This window comes from Xenopus laevis, chromosome 1L, assembly GCF_017654675.1.
Source record: "Xenopus laevis strain J_2021 chromosome 1L, Xenopus_laevis_v10.1, whole genome shotgun sequence".
In the NCBI taxonomy this organism is placed as follows: domain Eukaryota; kingdom Metazoa; phylum Chordata; class Amphibia; order Anura; family Pipidae; genus Xenopus; species Xenopus laevis.
The window spans coordinates 19,481,550-19,500,204 of record NC_054371.1 but is presented as its reverse complement, the minus strand read 5'-3'; the positions used below and the strand labels follow the sequence as shown (position 1 = coordinate 19,500,204).

The 18,655-nt window shown below is 39.4% G+C and overlaps 1 protein-coding gene across 1 annotated transcript in view; it reads right to left on the bottom strand.

Moving 5' to 3' along the window:
• Window positions 1-436: 436 nt before the first annotated feature.
• fgfrl1.L (fibroblast growth factor receptor like 1 L homeolog) overlaps window positions 437-18,655 on the bottom strand; it is a 135,573-nt gene continuing 117,354 nt past the window's right edge. Inside the window, 4 exon segments of the mRNA NM_001092951.1 lie at window positions 437-3,230; window positions 5,231-5,584; window positions 6,638-6,922; window positions 10,209-10,289. Of these exon segments, the coding sequence (NP_001086420.1) occupies window positions 2,830-3,230; window positions 5,231-5,584; window positions 6,638-6,922; window positions 10,209-10,289 (1,121 nt within the window). The 3' untranslated portion in view covers window positions 437-2,829.

The following is an 18,655-nucleotide window of genomic DNA, read 5'->3' as shown; positions in this document are numbered from 1 at the left end:
CCTCAAATTTTTTTTAAATGTTTCTTGATTTTTTTCAAAAACAAAGTTTGATGATCTGGATGACTTATCAAAGCTCTTTCTAGACTTACTCAATTGTTTATTTTTCTTCCTTAAGAAATGTTTGTGAGCTTTGAGCAGAGGAACTTCCAAATACTATTAGATTTCAAATGAGATGAAAATTTGTGACAAATAAACAAAGGGAAACATTTTTTTGGATCATTCATATATCAGTCTCCAAGAGAGAGTTGTTTGGAGTTGGGAGTTCTTTCAGTTTAGAGAGCCACCTTATGAAATATAATAAATAGCTCAATAACTATATTCAAAAATTATAAAGAAGCAAATTTATTAAACACCCACTACAGTCAGGCGATTCCAATTTATATAGAGGTTGATAAAGAAAGAATAAGAAAAACACACGTAAATCCTGAGCCATAAGCAGATTTTATGAAAGCTCCAAATGGCACATTTTATTTTATACACATCTTACTATACAAAAATGTATAATATACACTTTCACATACCTAAATGCAAAAACAGGGAGCAGTTACAGAGGACATTTCAGGCATTTAGCTTCATTACGCAAAATATTCTAACATTTACAAAAAAAAACACAATCTTTTATTTTAGAAGTATTTACCAAAAATAAAATCTTATTTAAAAAAAACCTACACGGAAACTGGATCTTTATTATGGCATTACAGAAATGGTGCCAAGAGGGCCATCTGGGTATTTCACAGACCAATAGATACTGAAATGTTTTCGAGACCACTGTGGTATTCAAGGATGAAATTGAATTTTGTTTTAATACAATAATTAAAGAAAACATTGAATTAATGATCGGTAATTATTGGCTCTCTCAAATTCTGAGGGATAGTTGTCTTTTAGGGGGGTCCTTTTCTTAAAGAGCCCTTCCAAGAATAAAATGTAGGAAAATGGAAACAACTTGAATTGCTCCAAATATTAATCATTTTTGAGAAAATGGCTGATACAGTGATATAACACGTATAGTAAGGCAAGTTGGTGTTATTAACAATTATAAAAGGAAGCTCCAGGATATAGTAAGTCTCTCTTTCTTTTTTGTCTTTTTCCCTCTGTAAAAGTTTAAAAAAAGATAGTATCTTTGGGAAGAGTTTGGGGAATTTTACTGTACAAGATTGTCAATAATTTGTTGGCAAGGATAAATTCACATCATTTTTTTTTTAGATGTACACAAAAATAAAACTCCAGCTCAGGTGGCAATTTAAAGATGGAATAGTTGGGGACCTTTTGGTAAATAAGCCCCATTTTGACATTAAGGGGCAAATGCATCAAGGGTCGAATATCGAGGGTTAATTAACCCTCGATATTCGATTGGGGAATGAAAATCCTTCGACTTCGAATATCAAAGTCAAAGGATTTTGCGCAAATACTTCGATCGAACGATTCGAAGGATTTTAATCCAACAATCGAAGGATTATCCCTCGACCAAAAGAAGTTAGCCAAGCCTATGGGGACCTTCCCCATAGGCTAACATTGAGTTCGGTAGCTTTTAGGTGGTGAACTAGGGGGTTGAAGTTTTTTCTTAAAGAGACAGTACTTCAACTATCGGATGGTCGAATAGTCGAACGATTTTTAGTTCGAATCGTTCGATTCGAAGTCGTGGTCGAAGTAGCCAAAAAAACACTTCGAACTTTTTTCTTCTATTCCTTCACTCGAACTTAATGAATGGGCCCCTTAATGCTCACAGGCATCTTTAAATTGCCACCCTTGCCTCCTGCTACATTGTTCATTTTTAAAGAGTCACAGCAGAAAGAAAAAAAATACAGAACCTTATATATATTCACTCAAAAATATCTATACAAATTACCGGTTGATGAAAATAATATTTTACATAGACATTATTTTTTTTCTGTTTAACAAAATAAATTAAATATACATGGCTTTAGTTTAAAATCTATATAGAATTACATGGTTTCTATATTCATGGATCGTTTTATAAAGTTTGTATCATCCCGACATGATTAAAAGTCATATTGCAAAGCCGCTGAGAAGCTATTGCTCTTATCGACTTACACATATTACAATATTATTATTATTATGACTATTTTGAAATAAGCTATTTAAATACAAGGAATACAACCAATTGGTAATGGCAAGCACTTTTTGTTTGAATTGCTTGTTTTATCTTTCGTGGTGAATTGTCTAATGCAATCAAGGTTGGCTTTGAGGAGCAACATGAGTATTAACATAAATATGGTTGGTGGCTACAGTTTATTCTGTGGCATGTTGCACCTTTACTATGGTGCATCACTGGAATCAGGCACATTAGAGGGGCCTGAGAACCCCCAAGAACAAGGATAACGACAATAGTGAAGACATTCTCCATACTTCAAGCGACCACGCTAGCTTATATCTAATGCATATCTGTAACTTTCAGCATGAAAGACATTCCACCGTTTCTCCTTTGGTGCTGGTCATCTGGAAGCACAAGCTTTCTGTTAAGAATTCTTATCTGTTAGGGGGATGGCATCAAAGTAGGGTCAAAACCCAAAAGCACCAACAGCAGGACACAATATTAGGATATAACTGGCCCTGAATTGAAACAACCAAAGAATCCCTCCTGTGCTTTTCATAGAACACATTGTTTCTTCACACCAAACTCCCACAAATAAAACAACAAATAAAACCATGTCCCCATTTTTAATTTGGGGCCGTATTTTCCTTCATTATTCCTTCTCTTTGTCGCTCTCAAATTATTTTTTCATCCATGTTTACTGGCAGTGTAAGCTGAACCAATCAGTCTTTCTGAGGTACCGCTGAGAATATAAGTCACTTGAGTTTGGCCAACACCTAGCACTGGTAATGAATGTGCTGGTGCTGGTGGACTTTGGCCTCCACGTGAGAATGTGTGTGAGTGTGGATATCTGAATAAATCTTTGGGTACATTTTTGATGCCATGGCCGGTGCTAAGACAGGTCCTTGTGATAGTAAATGCTGCTGCTGAGCAAGGTACTCATCATAGTTTATAGAGGAGATGCCCTCTTTGTCAGGCATCTGTGGTATGGCTACCCTTGCTGGTTGTCTATGGATGGTGGCTGCAGCTGGAGGAGAACATGGTTTCTTCTTCGTCTGACAAAGCCAAAGAAGAATTGTCCCAAATATAAAAACAGCTCCAGCTGGTATTCCGATAATCACTGGCCACGGGAGGCTGCTGTTTGACAAGGCCACAGGTGCAATGGGAGGCTTTGGGTCTGTAGAATTGGAAGTAGGTAAAGAAAAAAGATACAAATTAATAAAACTGGAAGGGAACAATGAAAAACAGATTTCAAGCACAAAAGAGCATACTACACTATTTTGATAACAAAGCTCCTGCCAAGCAGCAGTGCCGGACGCCAACATATAATGCTTTGCTGGTGGTATCTTATTAAGGTCTTAAAGGACAAACAAACAGTTTGCTTTTGTTCACTGGTTATCTTGTAGGTTCTGTTTAATTTCGCCTTTGGACGTCTAGCAGAATAAACTCAACCCGACCACATATGGTTTCAAAATACGATCGCTCAGCAGTGAGTCTGGCTTCCTTGAACAAACTGGAGATGAAATGTGGTTAATTGTCACTAATACCTTCCTCTTATGTCAACAAGTCAGAAATTTCAACTATGTGGTGCAGTTTTCAAATCAGTTTTGGCCCTGCCAGACAATGTGATGCTCATCGACTGTTTTCAATTTAATAGCAGTCATTTTCTAGTCAAAATTGGACAATGAGGATTATTGCACAGTAACAATTCACAGTGGTTTCCTCTTCAAACTTAACTATCTAGAGACCCTCCAGCTGCTTCAAAATCACAACACCCTTCAACCTCAGCTTGCCAACTTGTCATTCAATTAAACCTGTCCGTCACACATGCTAAGCTTAAGCACTGTGCTAATTCTGCTAGAAATGTGTTGGATGAACGAAAGCACAGAATACTAGGACAATCATGGAGATGTAGTATGACACCTAGCATTAATGATGGCTTCAGAGCTAGTACGTTTTTTGGGAAAGCAACAAGAAGATTGAGGTTGCTAAATATTTGAACAAATATGAGCACCATTTACAGAAAATCTGACTGTGATTAGTCCCCATATTTGTAGGGGCTCATTAAAGGGATCCTGTCATCGGAAAACATGTTTTTTTCAAAACACATCAGTAAATAGTGCTACTCCAGCGGAATTCTGCACTGAAATCCATTTCTCAAAAGAGCAAACAGATTTTTTTATATTCAATTTTGAAATCTGGCATGGGGCTAGACATTTTGTCAATTTCCCAGCTGCCCCCAGTCATGTGACTTGTGCCTGCACTTTAAGAGAGAAATGCTTTCTGGCAGGCTGCTGTTTTTCCTTCTCAATGTAACTGAATGTGTCTCAGTGGGACATGGGTTTTTACTACAGAGTGTTGTTCTTAGATCTACCAGGCAGCTGTTATCTTGTGTTAGGGAGCTGCTATCTGGTTACCTTCCCATTGTTCTTTTGTTTGGCTGCTGGGGGGGAAAAGGGACGGGGGTGATATCACTCCAATTTGCAGTACAGCAGTAAAGAGTGATTGAAGTTTATCAGAGCACAAGTCACATGACTTAGGGCAGCTGGGAAATTGACAATATGTCTAGCCCCATGTCAGATTTCAAAATTGAATATAAAAAAATCTGTTTGCTCTTTTGAGAAATGGATTTCAGTGCAGAATTAACTGATTCATTTTGAAAAATGTTTTTTTCCCATGACAGTATCCCTCTAAGGGCCTTATTTATTACATTTTTAAATAAAAAAAGTCTGACAAAAACTAGAATCCACGACTGGACCTTATCTGTTATTAAAAAAGCATGATTGGATCGGGGACAAACTTGATAAAATCGAGAGAAAATCCGAATCATATGATTTTTTCCCCAAATCGCTAGTTTTTTTCTGGCTTTTTCCTCAAAAGCAGGACTTAATCCAGCGCAGACCACAGAAAATTCCAAATAGGATAGGGAACTCTCCCATTGACTTATACACAACCTCAGCAGGTCTGAGATGGAGGATTTTTTGGATTCTGACGTTTTCCATCCTCGGGGTAATAATAAATCTCGAAAAGTTCAAGTTATTTCTTTCCACTAAAAATTCCGATTTTGTAGTAAAAAAAAGAAATTGATTTTTTTTCTAGTTTTTCGCATTCGGACTATAAAAAACAACCCCGTAAATGTTACAAATGAAATACAATTTTAAAGTTAATTGTGCTTACCTGGCAATACAGTCAGAAATGCACTTTTGAAGCTGTAGCCCATTGTGTTAGCTCCAAGGCAAATATACATTCCAGCATCTTCTTCCCTGGCACGGTTTATAATGAGTTTATTCAAATATGAGCCGTCAGGTCTGGACCAAACGTCTCCTGTCGGAAGCACTATAAACTTCTGCCCGCCAACATCGATGGTGGAATTGTACTTGTTCTCTGTGCCGTACTCAACTCTCTTCAACCACTGGATCACCGGCTTCACATCACTGCGCACCTTACATTGGAAAGACGTTGTGCCGCCAAAGTCAACAGTGGTGTTGACTGGATGGTTCCCAGTGAGTATGGGCTTGGATCGAGTTCGCTCTGCAAAAATAGAAAAAGGGCACATATTGTATTCTGATCTGCATTTTTAACTTACAGATATAGGCAATATAGATATATTTTTTAATTCAGCTTTGTAACATTAGTATAAATTTCATTTTGAACAAACATAAGCATTAACAGTGATATAAATTAGGCTGTAGGTTATACTGAAGATGGAAACCAGGTAGAAAGGTCAAAGAGCGCCATTTAACATACCGTGAAGGATTTAATGTGGGAAATACTATGCCAACTATATGGGGGCACAGTTTAAAAGAAAACGAGTCCTCATTATATATAGACTTAAGAAAATACCTTCTTCAACTCAACATACTTCATATTTATTGATGGCCAAATCCTTCATTGTGACAGTAGGTACACTGATCGCGGGCGGTGTGTGTCTCATGTGAGCGGTGGGAAAATACAGATCATACAAGCTGCTAAAAGTTTACAAGTAAGTGCAAATACAGGTGAGCCTACAAGGTGTTGTTAATAAAACAAGACCTATTAAAAGCATTTGTAGCAAAAAATATCTCTATCCAGAGGCAAACCTATCGGAACTGGTAAAACAGGTGGCGCAGGAAATCTAAAACACCATCCTCGGTGTCAGCAAATATTATTGGACTTTACTGGACTATTTCCTCTTCTTTTTTTTTTTTGGTTGACTTTATTGAGTTACGTTGTCTGCTGGGTGAAGCCAGATTTCTCACAAGTGCGTATCCTTCACAAATCGACAGCGTAACTCGTGTTTCATTGGTTTCGATTTTTTTTTACATTTTTTTTTTCTGGTTTTGATATAGTGGAAATGCCAAATCTGACATAAGGATGAGGTTTGATTCATTTCCCTGTCTCTGCTCCTGGTTTTAGTGTAAACATGTGTTTTCATTGTCTCTACACAGCTGCATCTTTATGGTTACCAGATGTCCATCAGGTTTAGTCATTCTGGACCCAAGATTGGCTGGCGCATATGCTTCTCATTTTTTTGGATTGGAGAGAGCGCAGAAAACAAAACCCCCAGCCTTTGAAAGCATCTGTACAACCGTCATTGGTACTTACGGATGACTTCTACTTTGTACGTCGCATTAATCTGTCCGACCCGGTTATAAACCTGGCATGTGTACTTCCCGCTGTCCTCCGGCTTAAGGCTCTTCAGGTTCAGGGTCCATTTCTTTTTCTTGTTATCCCCAATCTCTTGAGAGGTTAACGGCTTGTTGTCTTTCAGCCAAGTAATATCTGGTCTGGGATTTCCACTAGCGATGCACTTCAGTCGTACGGAGCTTCCCACTGGCCTAGCAATGACTCTTTTCCTCATTTTCGCTGGCTGTGTAAACCGGGGTCGGGCTGTGAATAAAAAGAACAGTAAAATTTAATGGTATAAACTCTCCTCTTAAAAATGGTTTACAGCAGCGATATGAAACTTTCACCCCTACAGCTGTTACTGAACCCCAGTTCCCATCATCCCACGCCAGGCGTGGGAAACCGCGCTCAGCCGCAGATGAAAGGTGGTTACTTCATAGAAATGTGTTAACTTAAAGGGACATTTTTTAAAAAAAATGAATAATTTTAGTTACTTCTATTTTGAGAAAGTTATAGCCACTTTTCCACTGGCATATTGTCTATTACAACTAATTCTTAAAGTCATGTGATTGAAGGTTTACAAAAAAAGTAATTGGTCCTCATTTCCCAATAAAACTTTTTGATGATTTGTTTACAAAAAAAAACATGGAAAATGAGAATATGACCATAATAAATCCTATATAAATAAACTTTAATATAAAAATTTATCACAGACTCAACTATAAATTAATAAACGTCAGGTATGGGAAACGTTATCTGGAAACCGTTATCCAGAAATCCCTGAATTACAGAAAGGTCATCTCCCATTTTACTCCATTTTATCCAAATAATCCAATTTTTTTTTAAATGATTTCCTTTTTCTCTCTAAAAATAAAACAGTAACTTGTACTTGATCCAAATGAAGATATAACTAATCCTTATTGGAAGCAAAAAAAAAGCCTATTGGGTTTATTTAATGTTTAAATGATTTTCTAGTAGATTTAAGGCATGAAGATCCAAATTAGGAAAAGATCCATCATCCGGAAAACCCCAGGTGCCATGCATTCTGGATAACAGGTGCCATACCTGTACTGTGGTTATGGCTTTTTAAAAAACAATCCAAATGAATTTTTTGCCACCCTAATTAACTATACATTTTCCATTGTGTTTAGTTGTTAAATATTGATATGAATGACATTATTCCCTGAAAAAAGTCCAGTAATAAGGGATTAAATTGAAAATGTATATTTGTTCTGGTGTAAGGCATGAAATATACATTTTCTACATTACGATAATAAATCCTCGGATCTAAAGATTTAGTTAAATAAATAGAATTAAAAAAAAACACACCGAATTCCTCCAAGAAAAAACTGCTCGCTCAGCAAAGAATTCTTCAAATACCTTTATTTTCCCCAGTGTGTACAAACCAAAAAAAAAAAAACCCCTGCACAGTCTGAAACTCTGTATAATGAAGTATCTGAATGAAGTGGATGTTTATTTTCACTACGGAACATGGGTAAATTTGACAGGGTCCTGGGTGCGGCAATCAATAATAAAGCATGCCTTTCAATACAAGTTTGACCTTGTGGAATTTAGCATGGCTTCTGTTCTTGGGTTTCGTGCTGGTTGACAAGCTCGCTTGAAATTGTCAGATGTTTGTTTTCATAAAAACTGCTCCCCTCCCCCTCCCCAACACACACACGGGCATGGGGTCACACCGTTTGTGCTGTTTTAACAAAGTGAGCAGTTCTCACCTTATCAATCATGGAACACAAAGAGTGACACGTGAAATGGCAGCCCCAAAGTATCGCCAAAACACGTAATGCAGAAATGCCGCCTCCAGGTGGACCTGTTTTGCCTGAAACTATTATATGTAATACAATGGAAAAAGGATGGACATGTAAATAGAAACTCATTTTTACTGTCACAGTCTCTAATCACTTCTCATCGCCAACCATGATGGCCACCATCAGGCCTGGATTTTGGAAAGGCCACCAAGGCTTTTTGAGGGTGGCATTCTGCCCACCCACACCCACATTGGTTCAGAAACACTGGGGATGTGCAGGAGATACAATCGTTTTTATTTCCTGTGCACCAAGCCCCATTGCTCCAGTCCCGACAGGAGTGTGCCCACTATGTAAATCCGGCCCTGGCCACCATATTGTTTTTTTTTCCCTGTAGGTGTGGGTACTTCCAACCCAGCCTGTCTGTATTTTAGCAGACAATTTTTATTATCTGTATTATTAAAATTAGGGTCACAAAGAATGGCATGGCATTTATTTATTACATATGTAATTCCATTATTGGACAAAAATTGCTTTGAGCCAAAGAACAAACTGGAGTACCAGTATCTCACGCCACACACATATATATATATATATATATATATATATATATATATATATATATATATATATATATATATATATATATATATATATATATATATATATATATATATATGTATGCAGAAAGGCGGCACTCACAGGGTTTTTTTAGTCACAAATAAAAAATTCTTTATAGATCAATAAAGAATTTTTTATTTTTGACTAAAAAAACCCTGTGAGTGCCGCCTTTCTGCATACATGTACATACCTAACTCGGCAGGCACCCAGGTATGTACCGAAGTAAACGGTGTGCACCTTGTGGTCTATGAATATATATATATATATATATATATATACACACACACAACAGGGCCAGGTTGACATTTTTATTTAGGGTCAGATGGTTAATTATGTGAGTTATAAGTAGCTTCGGTGCTTCAGGATATTTTGGGTAGTGCATGGCCCCGGGATGAAAAAAGTTTGCTCTACACTTTGGACATCCTTTCATGAACAGCCTCATGAAACCAAAAAAGTAAAGGACTGAATGTCCCAAGAGCAACAGCTGTGGAAACAAGTGTGTCAGTCTGGTGACTTGATGGGGTGCGGATGACTGTCAAGTTTAGAACATCTTTATCGGACGGATTTTATCCCTTTTCTCCCACCATTAAATAAAAATTAAAGTTTAGGAAGTCTTTAACAAACTCCAAAGTGGGCATCTTCCAAGTCAACTTAAGCGAACCGTGACCTTCAAAAAATGGAAATCTTTCATGAACCTCAATTAATGATCCCATAACTGACTGGTTTACCAGTTAAAACAAAAAGTTGTCCTTTTATATGACTACCCTAAAGCATTTCAATGATACAATTTACCATCTAAATGTATTTGGGATATTTCTATATTTTCATATAAAATGAATGACAAAATATACACAATTTAAATTTTCGGTAAGTGCACAATGATCTACCGCACTTTAGAACATGGCGCATAAGAGTTTATAGCTTTTTCATGCCCAAATGCTCCAAAATCCAACGGTTGAATTTGCCCCTCAATGGAGTAGTGAAAAGGGGTGGGATTTACTACATTTGGGAGGGATTTTTGAAGGTCATAGGAGTAGGTTAGCATAACTTATGTTTCAAATGTGGCATGGATACAGTTTTGGAAGTCAAGATATAATATGGTCTTTAATAAAGAAAATCACCAATAACATAAACCCTAAACAAACATACAAAAGGCAGGTACTTACCCCACTGCTTGTTGGAAGATTCTTCTACTTCTGCATTGGGTCCGTCAGGGGGATGATTTGTTTTTACAGAGCTGGAGTCATCTGCAAAACACATTGTTGTTATTAGGAGCTCTTTTCCATTAACAACTGCCTCTATTTTGATTACAATACATATTCTTGTTACATATAAGGCTATCCTTTAAAAACACTGTAGTTATGTGCACTGCTTTCTTATGCACATTAATTAACAACAACAAAACCAAGGGTGCCCAAGTTTGTTCCTTGAGACCTTCCAATGAGTTACCAAGATTCTCCACTTAGTTACTTGATATTGGAAAATTGGGCATAGGTTAAGCTCATAACTAACAAATGCAGGGGATTCATAGGGTTGAGGATGGTCTGGTCCAGCAAGAAATGGTATATATATATATATATATATATATATATATTTATATTTAAATTACTTAAATGGTTGGCAGGTATAATTAAACATAAAATAAGGTCAAGTATCATGCTTGGGTACCTAGAAAAAGAATAATTCGATGGCATTTTGTGTCCTTATAGCTAACAGCAAATGGGAAGCTCATGAGAACATTATGGCTCCTCTATTAAACTTCAAAGCCTTCAAAATATTTAAGCATGTTTCTAAACACTCCGTCAGCCTGTATAATCCCACCATATATTTTGTGCCGCTCAGCTGAGGCTATATTGAGAATAACTGCCATAGAAAAGCTTTCTGACTGCTAGCAGTCCCTAAAAATCTGGACATTTGCAAAGAAAGCATGCAAGGTATGATATTTGGGAAGCAAAAAAACAAAAATAAAGTCAATTTATTGCAGTTATGTAACACAGACTTGATCCCAACTTTGTGTGTTCCTTCTAGCTCAATGTTGAAAAAAGAACCTTTAGCATATCATGTGGAAGTGCTGATTTCCATATACGATCCATTCTATTATGGCGGGAGATTTGCTTAACATTGTGTGTGGGATTGCAGGTATAGTAGGGAGAGATGGTGCCTATAGTAACAGTGGATAATAGTCTCTGGGAAGGGAGTGTGACTGTGGGATAGCAGGTATAGTAGGGAGAGATGGTGTCTATAGTAACAGTGGATAATAGTCTCTGGGAAGGGAGTGTGACTGTGGGATAGCAGGTATAGTAGGGAGAGATGGTGCCTATAGTAACAATGGATAATAGTCTCTGGGAAGGGAGTGTGACTGTGGGATAGCAGGTATAGTAGGGAGAGATGGTGCCTATAGTAACAGTGGATAATAGTCTCTGGGAAGGGAGTGTGACTGTGGGATAGCAGGTATAGTAGGGAGAGATGGTGCCTATAGTAACAATGGATAATAGTCTCTGGGAAGGGAGTGTGACTGTGGGATAGCAGGTATAGTAGGGAGAGATGGTGTCTATAGTAACAGTGGATAATAGTCTCTGGGAAGGGAGTGTGACTGTGGGATAACAGGTATAGTAGGGAGAGATGGTACCTATAATAACAGTGGATAATAGTCTCTGGGAAGGGAGTGTGACTGTGGGATAGCAGGTATAGTAGGGAAAGATGGTGTCTATAGTAACAGTGGGATAATAATCTCTGGGAAGGGAGTGTGACTGTGGGATAGCAGGTATAGTAGGGAGAGATGGTGCCTATAGTAACAGTGGGATAATAGTCTCTGGGAAGGGAGTGTGACTGTGGGATAGCAGGTATAGTAGGGAGAGATGGTACCTATAGTAACAGTGGATAATAGTCTCTGGGAAGGGAGTGTGACTGTGGGATAGCAGGTATAGTAGGGAGAGATGGTGCCTATAGTAACAGTGGATAATAGTCTCTGGGAAGGGAGTGTGACTGTGGGATAGCAGGTATAGTAGGGAGAGATGGTGCCTATAGTAACAGTGGGATAATAGTCTCTGGGAAGGGAGTGTGACTGTGGGATAGCAGGTATAGTAGGGAGAGATGGTGCCTATAGTAACAGTGGGATAATAGTCTCTGGGAAGGGAGTGTGACTGTGGGATAGCAGGTATAGTAGGGAGAGATGATGTCTATAGTAACAGTGGATACTAGTCTCTGGGAATGGAGTGTGGCCGTGGGATAGCAGGTATAGTAGGGAGAGATGGTGCCTATAGTAACAGTGGATAATAGTCTCTGGGAAGGGAGTGTGGCTGTGGGATAGCAGGTATAGTAGGGAGAGATGGTGCCTATAGTAACAGTGGGATAATAGTCTCTGGGAAGGGAGTGTGACTGTGGGATAGCAGGTATAGTAGGGAGAGATGGTGCCTATAGTAACAGTGGGATAATAGTCTCTGGGAAGGGAGTGTGGCTGTGGGATAGCAGGTATAGTAGGGAGAGATGGTGTCTATAGTAACAGTGGATAATGGTCTCTGGGAAGGGAGTGTGACTGTGGGATAGCAGGTATAGTAGGGAGAGATGGTGCCTATAGTAAAAGTGGATAATAGTCTCTGGGAAGGGAGTGTGGCTGTGGGATAGCAGGTATAGTAGGGAGAGATGGTGTCTATAGTAACAGTAGATAATAGTCTCTGGGAAGGGAGTGTGACTGTGGGATAGCAGGTATAGTAGGGAGAGATGGTGCCTATAGTAACAGTGGATAATAGTCTCTGGGAAGGGAGTGTGGCTGTGGGATAGCAGGTATAGTAGGGAGAGATGGTGTCTATAGTAACAGTAGATAATAGTCTCTGGGAAGGGAGTGTGACTGTGGGATAGCAGGTATAGTAGGGAGAGATGGTGTCTATAGTAACAGTAGATAATAGTCTCTGGGAAGGGAGTGTGACTGTGGGATAGCAGGTATAGTAGGGAGAGATGGTGCCTATAGTAACAGTGGGATAATAGTCTCTGGGAAGGGAGTGTGACTGTGGGATAGCAGGTATAGTAGGGAGAGATGGAGTCTATAGTAACAGTGGATAATAGTCTCTGGGAAGGGAGTGTGACTGTGGGATAGCAGGTATAGTAGGGAGAGATGGTGCCTATAGTAACAGTGGGATAATAGTCTCTGGGAAGGGAGTGTGACTGTGGGATAGCAGGTATAGTAGGGAGAGATGGAGTCTATAGTAACAGTGGGATAATAGTCTCTGGGAAGGGGTGGTCTTTGCAAAATAGCAGGTACAGGAGAGTGTGATGGTGCCTATAAGCAAAGGTGAAGCGCCCAGTATGTTGCCTCAACTTGTGTTTCAGCAATGCTGTGTACCCATTAGGATATACATATACACACACCAACTAAAGGGCATTCTTCTGCCACCTGTTTGATGCCAAGCCTTTGATGTGATGCAAATAATTTTAAATCCATTTGATCCTTTGAAGATGCTTCTCCTTGATATCCAGCCAAATCTCAGAAACTGGTGCACTTACTGACATGACAGAGGCTCCTCCCCAGAAAAGTAAAAAGGCAAACGATCCCTATTGATGAGTTTTGTTTGTGCTACATTTACATTCCAAAAATAGACCACAAAGCACAAGGGCACAGTGTACTCTGCACACAAAACATTCTTTCCACCACTGTACTTATACAAATAAATTGGAGTTGCTATATAGCTTGCTTTGACAGATGTATCCAGAGAACCTTATCTACTGAAACAAAACATTATAGAATGTAGTGATTCTAAAAACTTTAGATGCTATTAGGTTCTTCATTGTAACAGGCTGAAAGTCCAACAAATTTGTAGAAATTATGTCCTTCTATCTAGAAAAACTGCCTGATGCAGAGTCAACTGATGGTTCCACTGAGGATACTGGGTAGGCAATTTGCCCATGGCCAGCCATCCCCAGCTACAAGTGCACCTCCAAACTTGCCCTCTATTAGACAATACCTCTACTACTACTGAAGTCATTGGACAGCTTTGGTTTTGAGAGGCCCACAATGGTAGAACCAATGGCCATTCCTTCTTCTTCTTCTTCTCAGTCCCCAGGAAATAAATGTAGGTGCCCAACTAAGGATGAAAATTCAACACCTTGAAAAGGGATGGACTGGAACTACAGACATGGTGCCATTCAGCACAGACAACCCAACGGAAGGTCCATTAATGAATAAAGATAGGGCAAGTCATTAGGGATTTAGAACGATTAGAAAGGTTGATTTGCAATCTCTTTATTATGTTCTCAAATGCCACTTTGTCTTTTTTAAAATAGAAGAGATCATTTTGCTTTGAAAAAGAAAGGAAATATGTATTGTGCAAGAGCTGTAATGATAAAATTGCATTCATTCAACGCATATTCAGGGGCGATAAAATCATTCTTCTGCCATGATTCATCCACTGCAGCCCGCGCGTTACTTAACCACAAGCTCATATTGGCTGACAGAGAAATTGTAAAGGTGGAAACTTGAGATCTGAATAGCAAATCTGTGTCGGAACATGTGGTTCCAACCTTACATGGCCTCCTTGCTCCATACCTTGAGTTGTGCAGTCATAATAAAGAGACACTTGCTAAGGGTACGCTATAGCGTAAGACCTAGGTACTGTGAGGATGCTGGGGTAGTTGCGTCCATCTATTGACATATCCAAACAGCTGAAAGGCAACAGGTTAGTCGCCCTTTTTTATTTATTAAAATTTTTCTCTTCAAATAGGGACCCACGCTTTACCACAGTGCCAGCAGCTCCCAATTCAGTTGGATCAGGAGTGAGGTTACCATTATATGGTCTAGATTTGTCAACTAGCCCCAAATGCAGACGTCGGCTAACTTTTTAAGTCCAGCCTTTGTTCAGGCCCCCCATTAGTTTATAACAAGGTTAGAGATGTACAAAAACATGGCTGTATCAGTTATTCAATCATATTTCCAAGGAAACTTAGCACATCTGATAAATTTTCTCTCCAAATCTCACACCAGTTGACCTTCAAGCTGGTACTTGCATATGTATATCTAGGAGAGCAAACAGTCATTCATTTCTACCCTAACTGGCTTTCAGGCTACGACCCCTGATGCCAACCAGCCCCACAGTTTATGAAACATGGTTTTAAGGTGATAATGGCATTTTTGAGACCTTATTTGGTATGGTATAATTGAGAGTAAAGAGGAATTCGAATTCTATAAAAATCTAGGACCTTATCATTATCACCCGACATGGAATTAGTTGACATCTCTGGTGGCTTCCATCTCCTTTGAAATCAAAAGACACTAAACTTGTTTTCCCATCATATAGTGAAGCGTGTGTACATCCATTCACAGTTTAACCAGTTTTTCCTCTGACAAGTTCATTTCCTCACTATGTCGAAGGGGAAGTTAAGCTCCTGAATTTCGGCCAAAGCAAATGTCAGCATGTATGCAAAGGTATCGTATGCAACAGATGTTTTTCACCTACTGCTAAATGACCGAATGGATTTCATTCCAAACAAAATGGCTGAGGGATACAAGTGCTGGGTTCCCAATGGACAACATTAACGTAGCGAGTACATTGTACATCTGCTGTTTGTACAGTCCCACGCTGAGACCATAATTGTCTATTTGTATAATGTAAACTGGGAGAGAATTATACTGAGAACTGATATAGTAATTTTTGGACTTGTGATCAAAAACAAGCTCTTATTAGGTGTGATACCTAGGAGTAAAGGCAGTTAGTAATTATTTATTATGCTCTACCGTTAAGTCTACAATGTTCTTTTCATAGAGGAGCCTCTCAGCTATTGGTGGCCTAGGAAAACTGCCCTCTGTGCCCTACCAGGTTGCACATAATTCTTAAAAAACTATGGGGCAAATTCACTAAGATTCGTAGTTGTGCCAGGCATAACTTCGCCGCACTTCGCCAGGCGTAGTTTCGCCAGCGCTCCGCAAATTCACTAAAATCCGAAGTTGCGCTCAAGGGTAGCGTAAGGTTGTGAAGTTGCGCTAGTGTTGATTCGCTAAGCGAAGCAAAGTTACGCTAGCGATGGTTAATTTGCATACGGCGCCAAATTCAAATTTCAATGGAGGTATATGTAGCAGCACTACAAATGCCTGGGAAACCTTCAAAACATCAAATAAAATGTTTATTTTGCCCTACACATGTGCCCACTGTATAGTTAAGGTGCCATGAGTCAGGAAATGTAGTGGGAAGGAGGGGAGCCCCAAAAAAAAATTCAATCTTTTTCAGCCTATCACCCATAATATAGAAAAAACGCCAGCGTTTTTTGGGACTAAGAAAAAATTTGAACTTTTTTTGAAGCAATCCCTATCTACTCTATTGCGCTTCGCCTGGTCTGAGGTGGCGAAGGAAGTCTAGCGTAAAAGGTAGCGTTCAGTATAATGTGCGCGTTAGTGAATTTGCGTAGTTACGTCCGTTGCGCAAATTCGCCAGGCGTAAGGGTGCGAAGTAACAATAGCGAAGTTACGCCAGCATTTGTTAGTGAATTTGCGAAGTAGTGAAAATGCCCAAAGCTAGTGAATTGACGCTAGCGTTAGGCGATTCGGCGCTTAGTGAATTTGCCCCTATGTGCTCAAAAGCCGTCTCTTTTCAGAAAGCATGTACATGGTGTAGCAGGTGGCACCAAGAAATATTGCCCAACAATGAGCTCAGCCAAGTGAGGTCCACCACCTGGGCAAAGTCTGTCAAACAAGCTGGACAAGATGTATTGCAGGACAGTCATGTAATACACAGCAAGAGAGAGAGGGGGCGTTAATAATAAGAAGGTCTCAGGACCAGTTTCTAAACAAAATCCACACTCAGTATTTTCTCTTGAACTGCCGCGGCTGCTTTAATTTGCTCTAAGGCCGGCCAGTTCTTTCTACAACCTGACAGATCTGTAGCCTTTGATGTCAGATGCCCTGAAAGGCCCATTTCACAGGAGACCCAACTCTGCATAAATAAACATAATGACCCCTGAACTTAATCCTGAGACCAGAGACCACTTCAAAGCAAAAGGGCGGGGAATGAAGTAATCAGCGAGAACCATTGAGGCAGCTTCAGCTCGGGACTTTGAGAAAGGGGCGTCCTGAAAATAAAAGGGGAGTTCAGTGAAATGAAGGAGAAAGTGATGTAATCCAGTCAGGCTTAAGCTTCTATAATGAGTATTTTTTTTCCCCCTCCTGCTGAAGAAAGTTTGGACCTATCAGCTACCGGTTTCTTTGTCAAAACAAAGCAGAAATATGTATATATATATATATATATATATATATATATATATATATATATATCCGATATCCGAAACACTAAGAATTTATTGCAGATATAAATACCAGGGAAATTAAAACCAGAAGTACAAATTGGAATATTAGCTGCTTCCCCAGAATCCCAGAAAAGCTACAGCCAAACACAAGATGGAGTGAGATAGTCTGCACCGTGCAGAGCAGCCTTTCTTAACTGTGCTCTATGATTGCAAGGGGACTACATTTCCCAACATTCTCTGTAGGTTGATGCATGCTGTAGTCCAACAACATCTTGAGAGAATTCAGTGTTGAATTGTTAGGATTTAGAAATATGCAATGATGTACCCTTAAGAGCATGGATCCCTAACCAGTGGCTCATAAGCAACATGTTGCTCACCAACACCTTGGATGTTGCTCCCAAATCAGGTGCTTATTTTTGAATTTCTGGCTTGGAGGCAAGTTTTGGTTGTATAAAACAGGTGTACTGGCAAACAGAGCCTCCTATAGGCTACCAGTCCACATATGGGCTACCAAATGGCCAATCACAGCCCTTATTTTGTACCGCCCAGAAACATTTTATGTTTGTGTTGTCCCCCAAGTCTTTTTACATCTGAATGTGGCTCATGGGTAAAAAAGAGAGACAGGGCTATGGTGTGACTTACATATCCATCCATTAGGTCCACAGGATGATTGGTCAGAAACCGTAGATGATCGGCCATTAGAGTTTATACCTAGGACAACACGAGTGTTATCCTATAGCACCATAATGTATTTAAAGGAACAAAGTATGAATTGGACACTGTTATGCTGGTCTTCAGTACGAATCTAATATAAAAGTCAGACACAGAAAAACGATTACAATTTAATTGATAGCAGACAGCTTTTGTGCCAGTAGCACTGAAACCACCGTAGCTGGAAACATTACAGCATTGAGGGTAAAAAACAAGTGAATGTAAAAAGAAGGAACATTCCTGAGCCGGAGAGCAGCCTGCCAGAAGAGTGTGTGATAGGACACAACAATTCACTTTAATGAGGGATCGAGTAAGGTGATGTATAGTCTTGCACTGACTTTTGGCTGGAGACATCGCGTCTGCCTAAACTCAGAAGGAAAATGTGTGAAAAAGAGCATTTGGATAACAAGAATAACCCACACTGAGAGACTATGAATAATATTTGGTAGGTCATGAACTCCCCAGAATGTTCCTCTTTGGCTGAGTCTAGTGAAGATAGTTGGACACAGAGAGCTTGGTGGCAGCACAGAAATACTCGAGATTTATAACCAGTCGCCGCCTGGTGAGGAGAGATTTGCACAAACAGTGTGAATAGTGAAATTGTGGGAATTGTGCGGACTATACAACTGTGATACACTTCTGTGAGCAATGGCAAAGGATGCCAGGGCCAGAATGC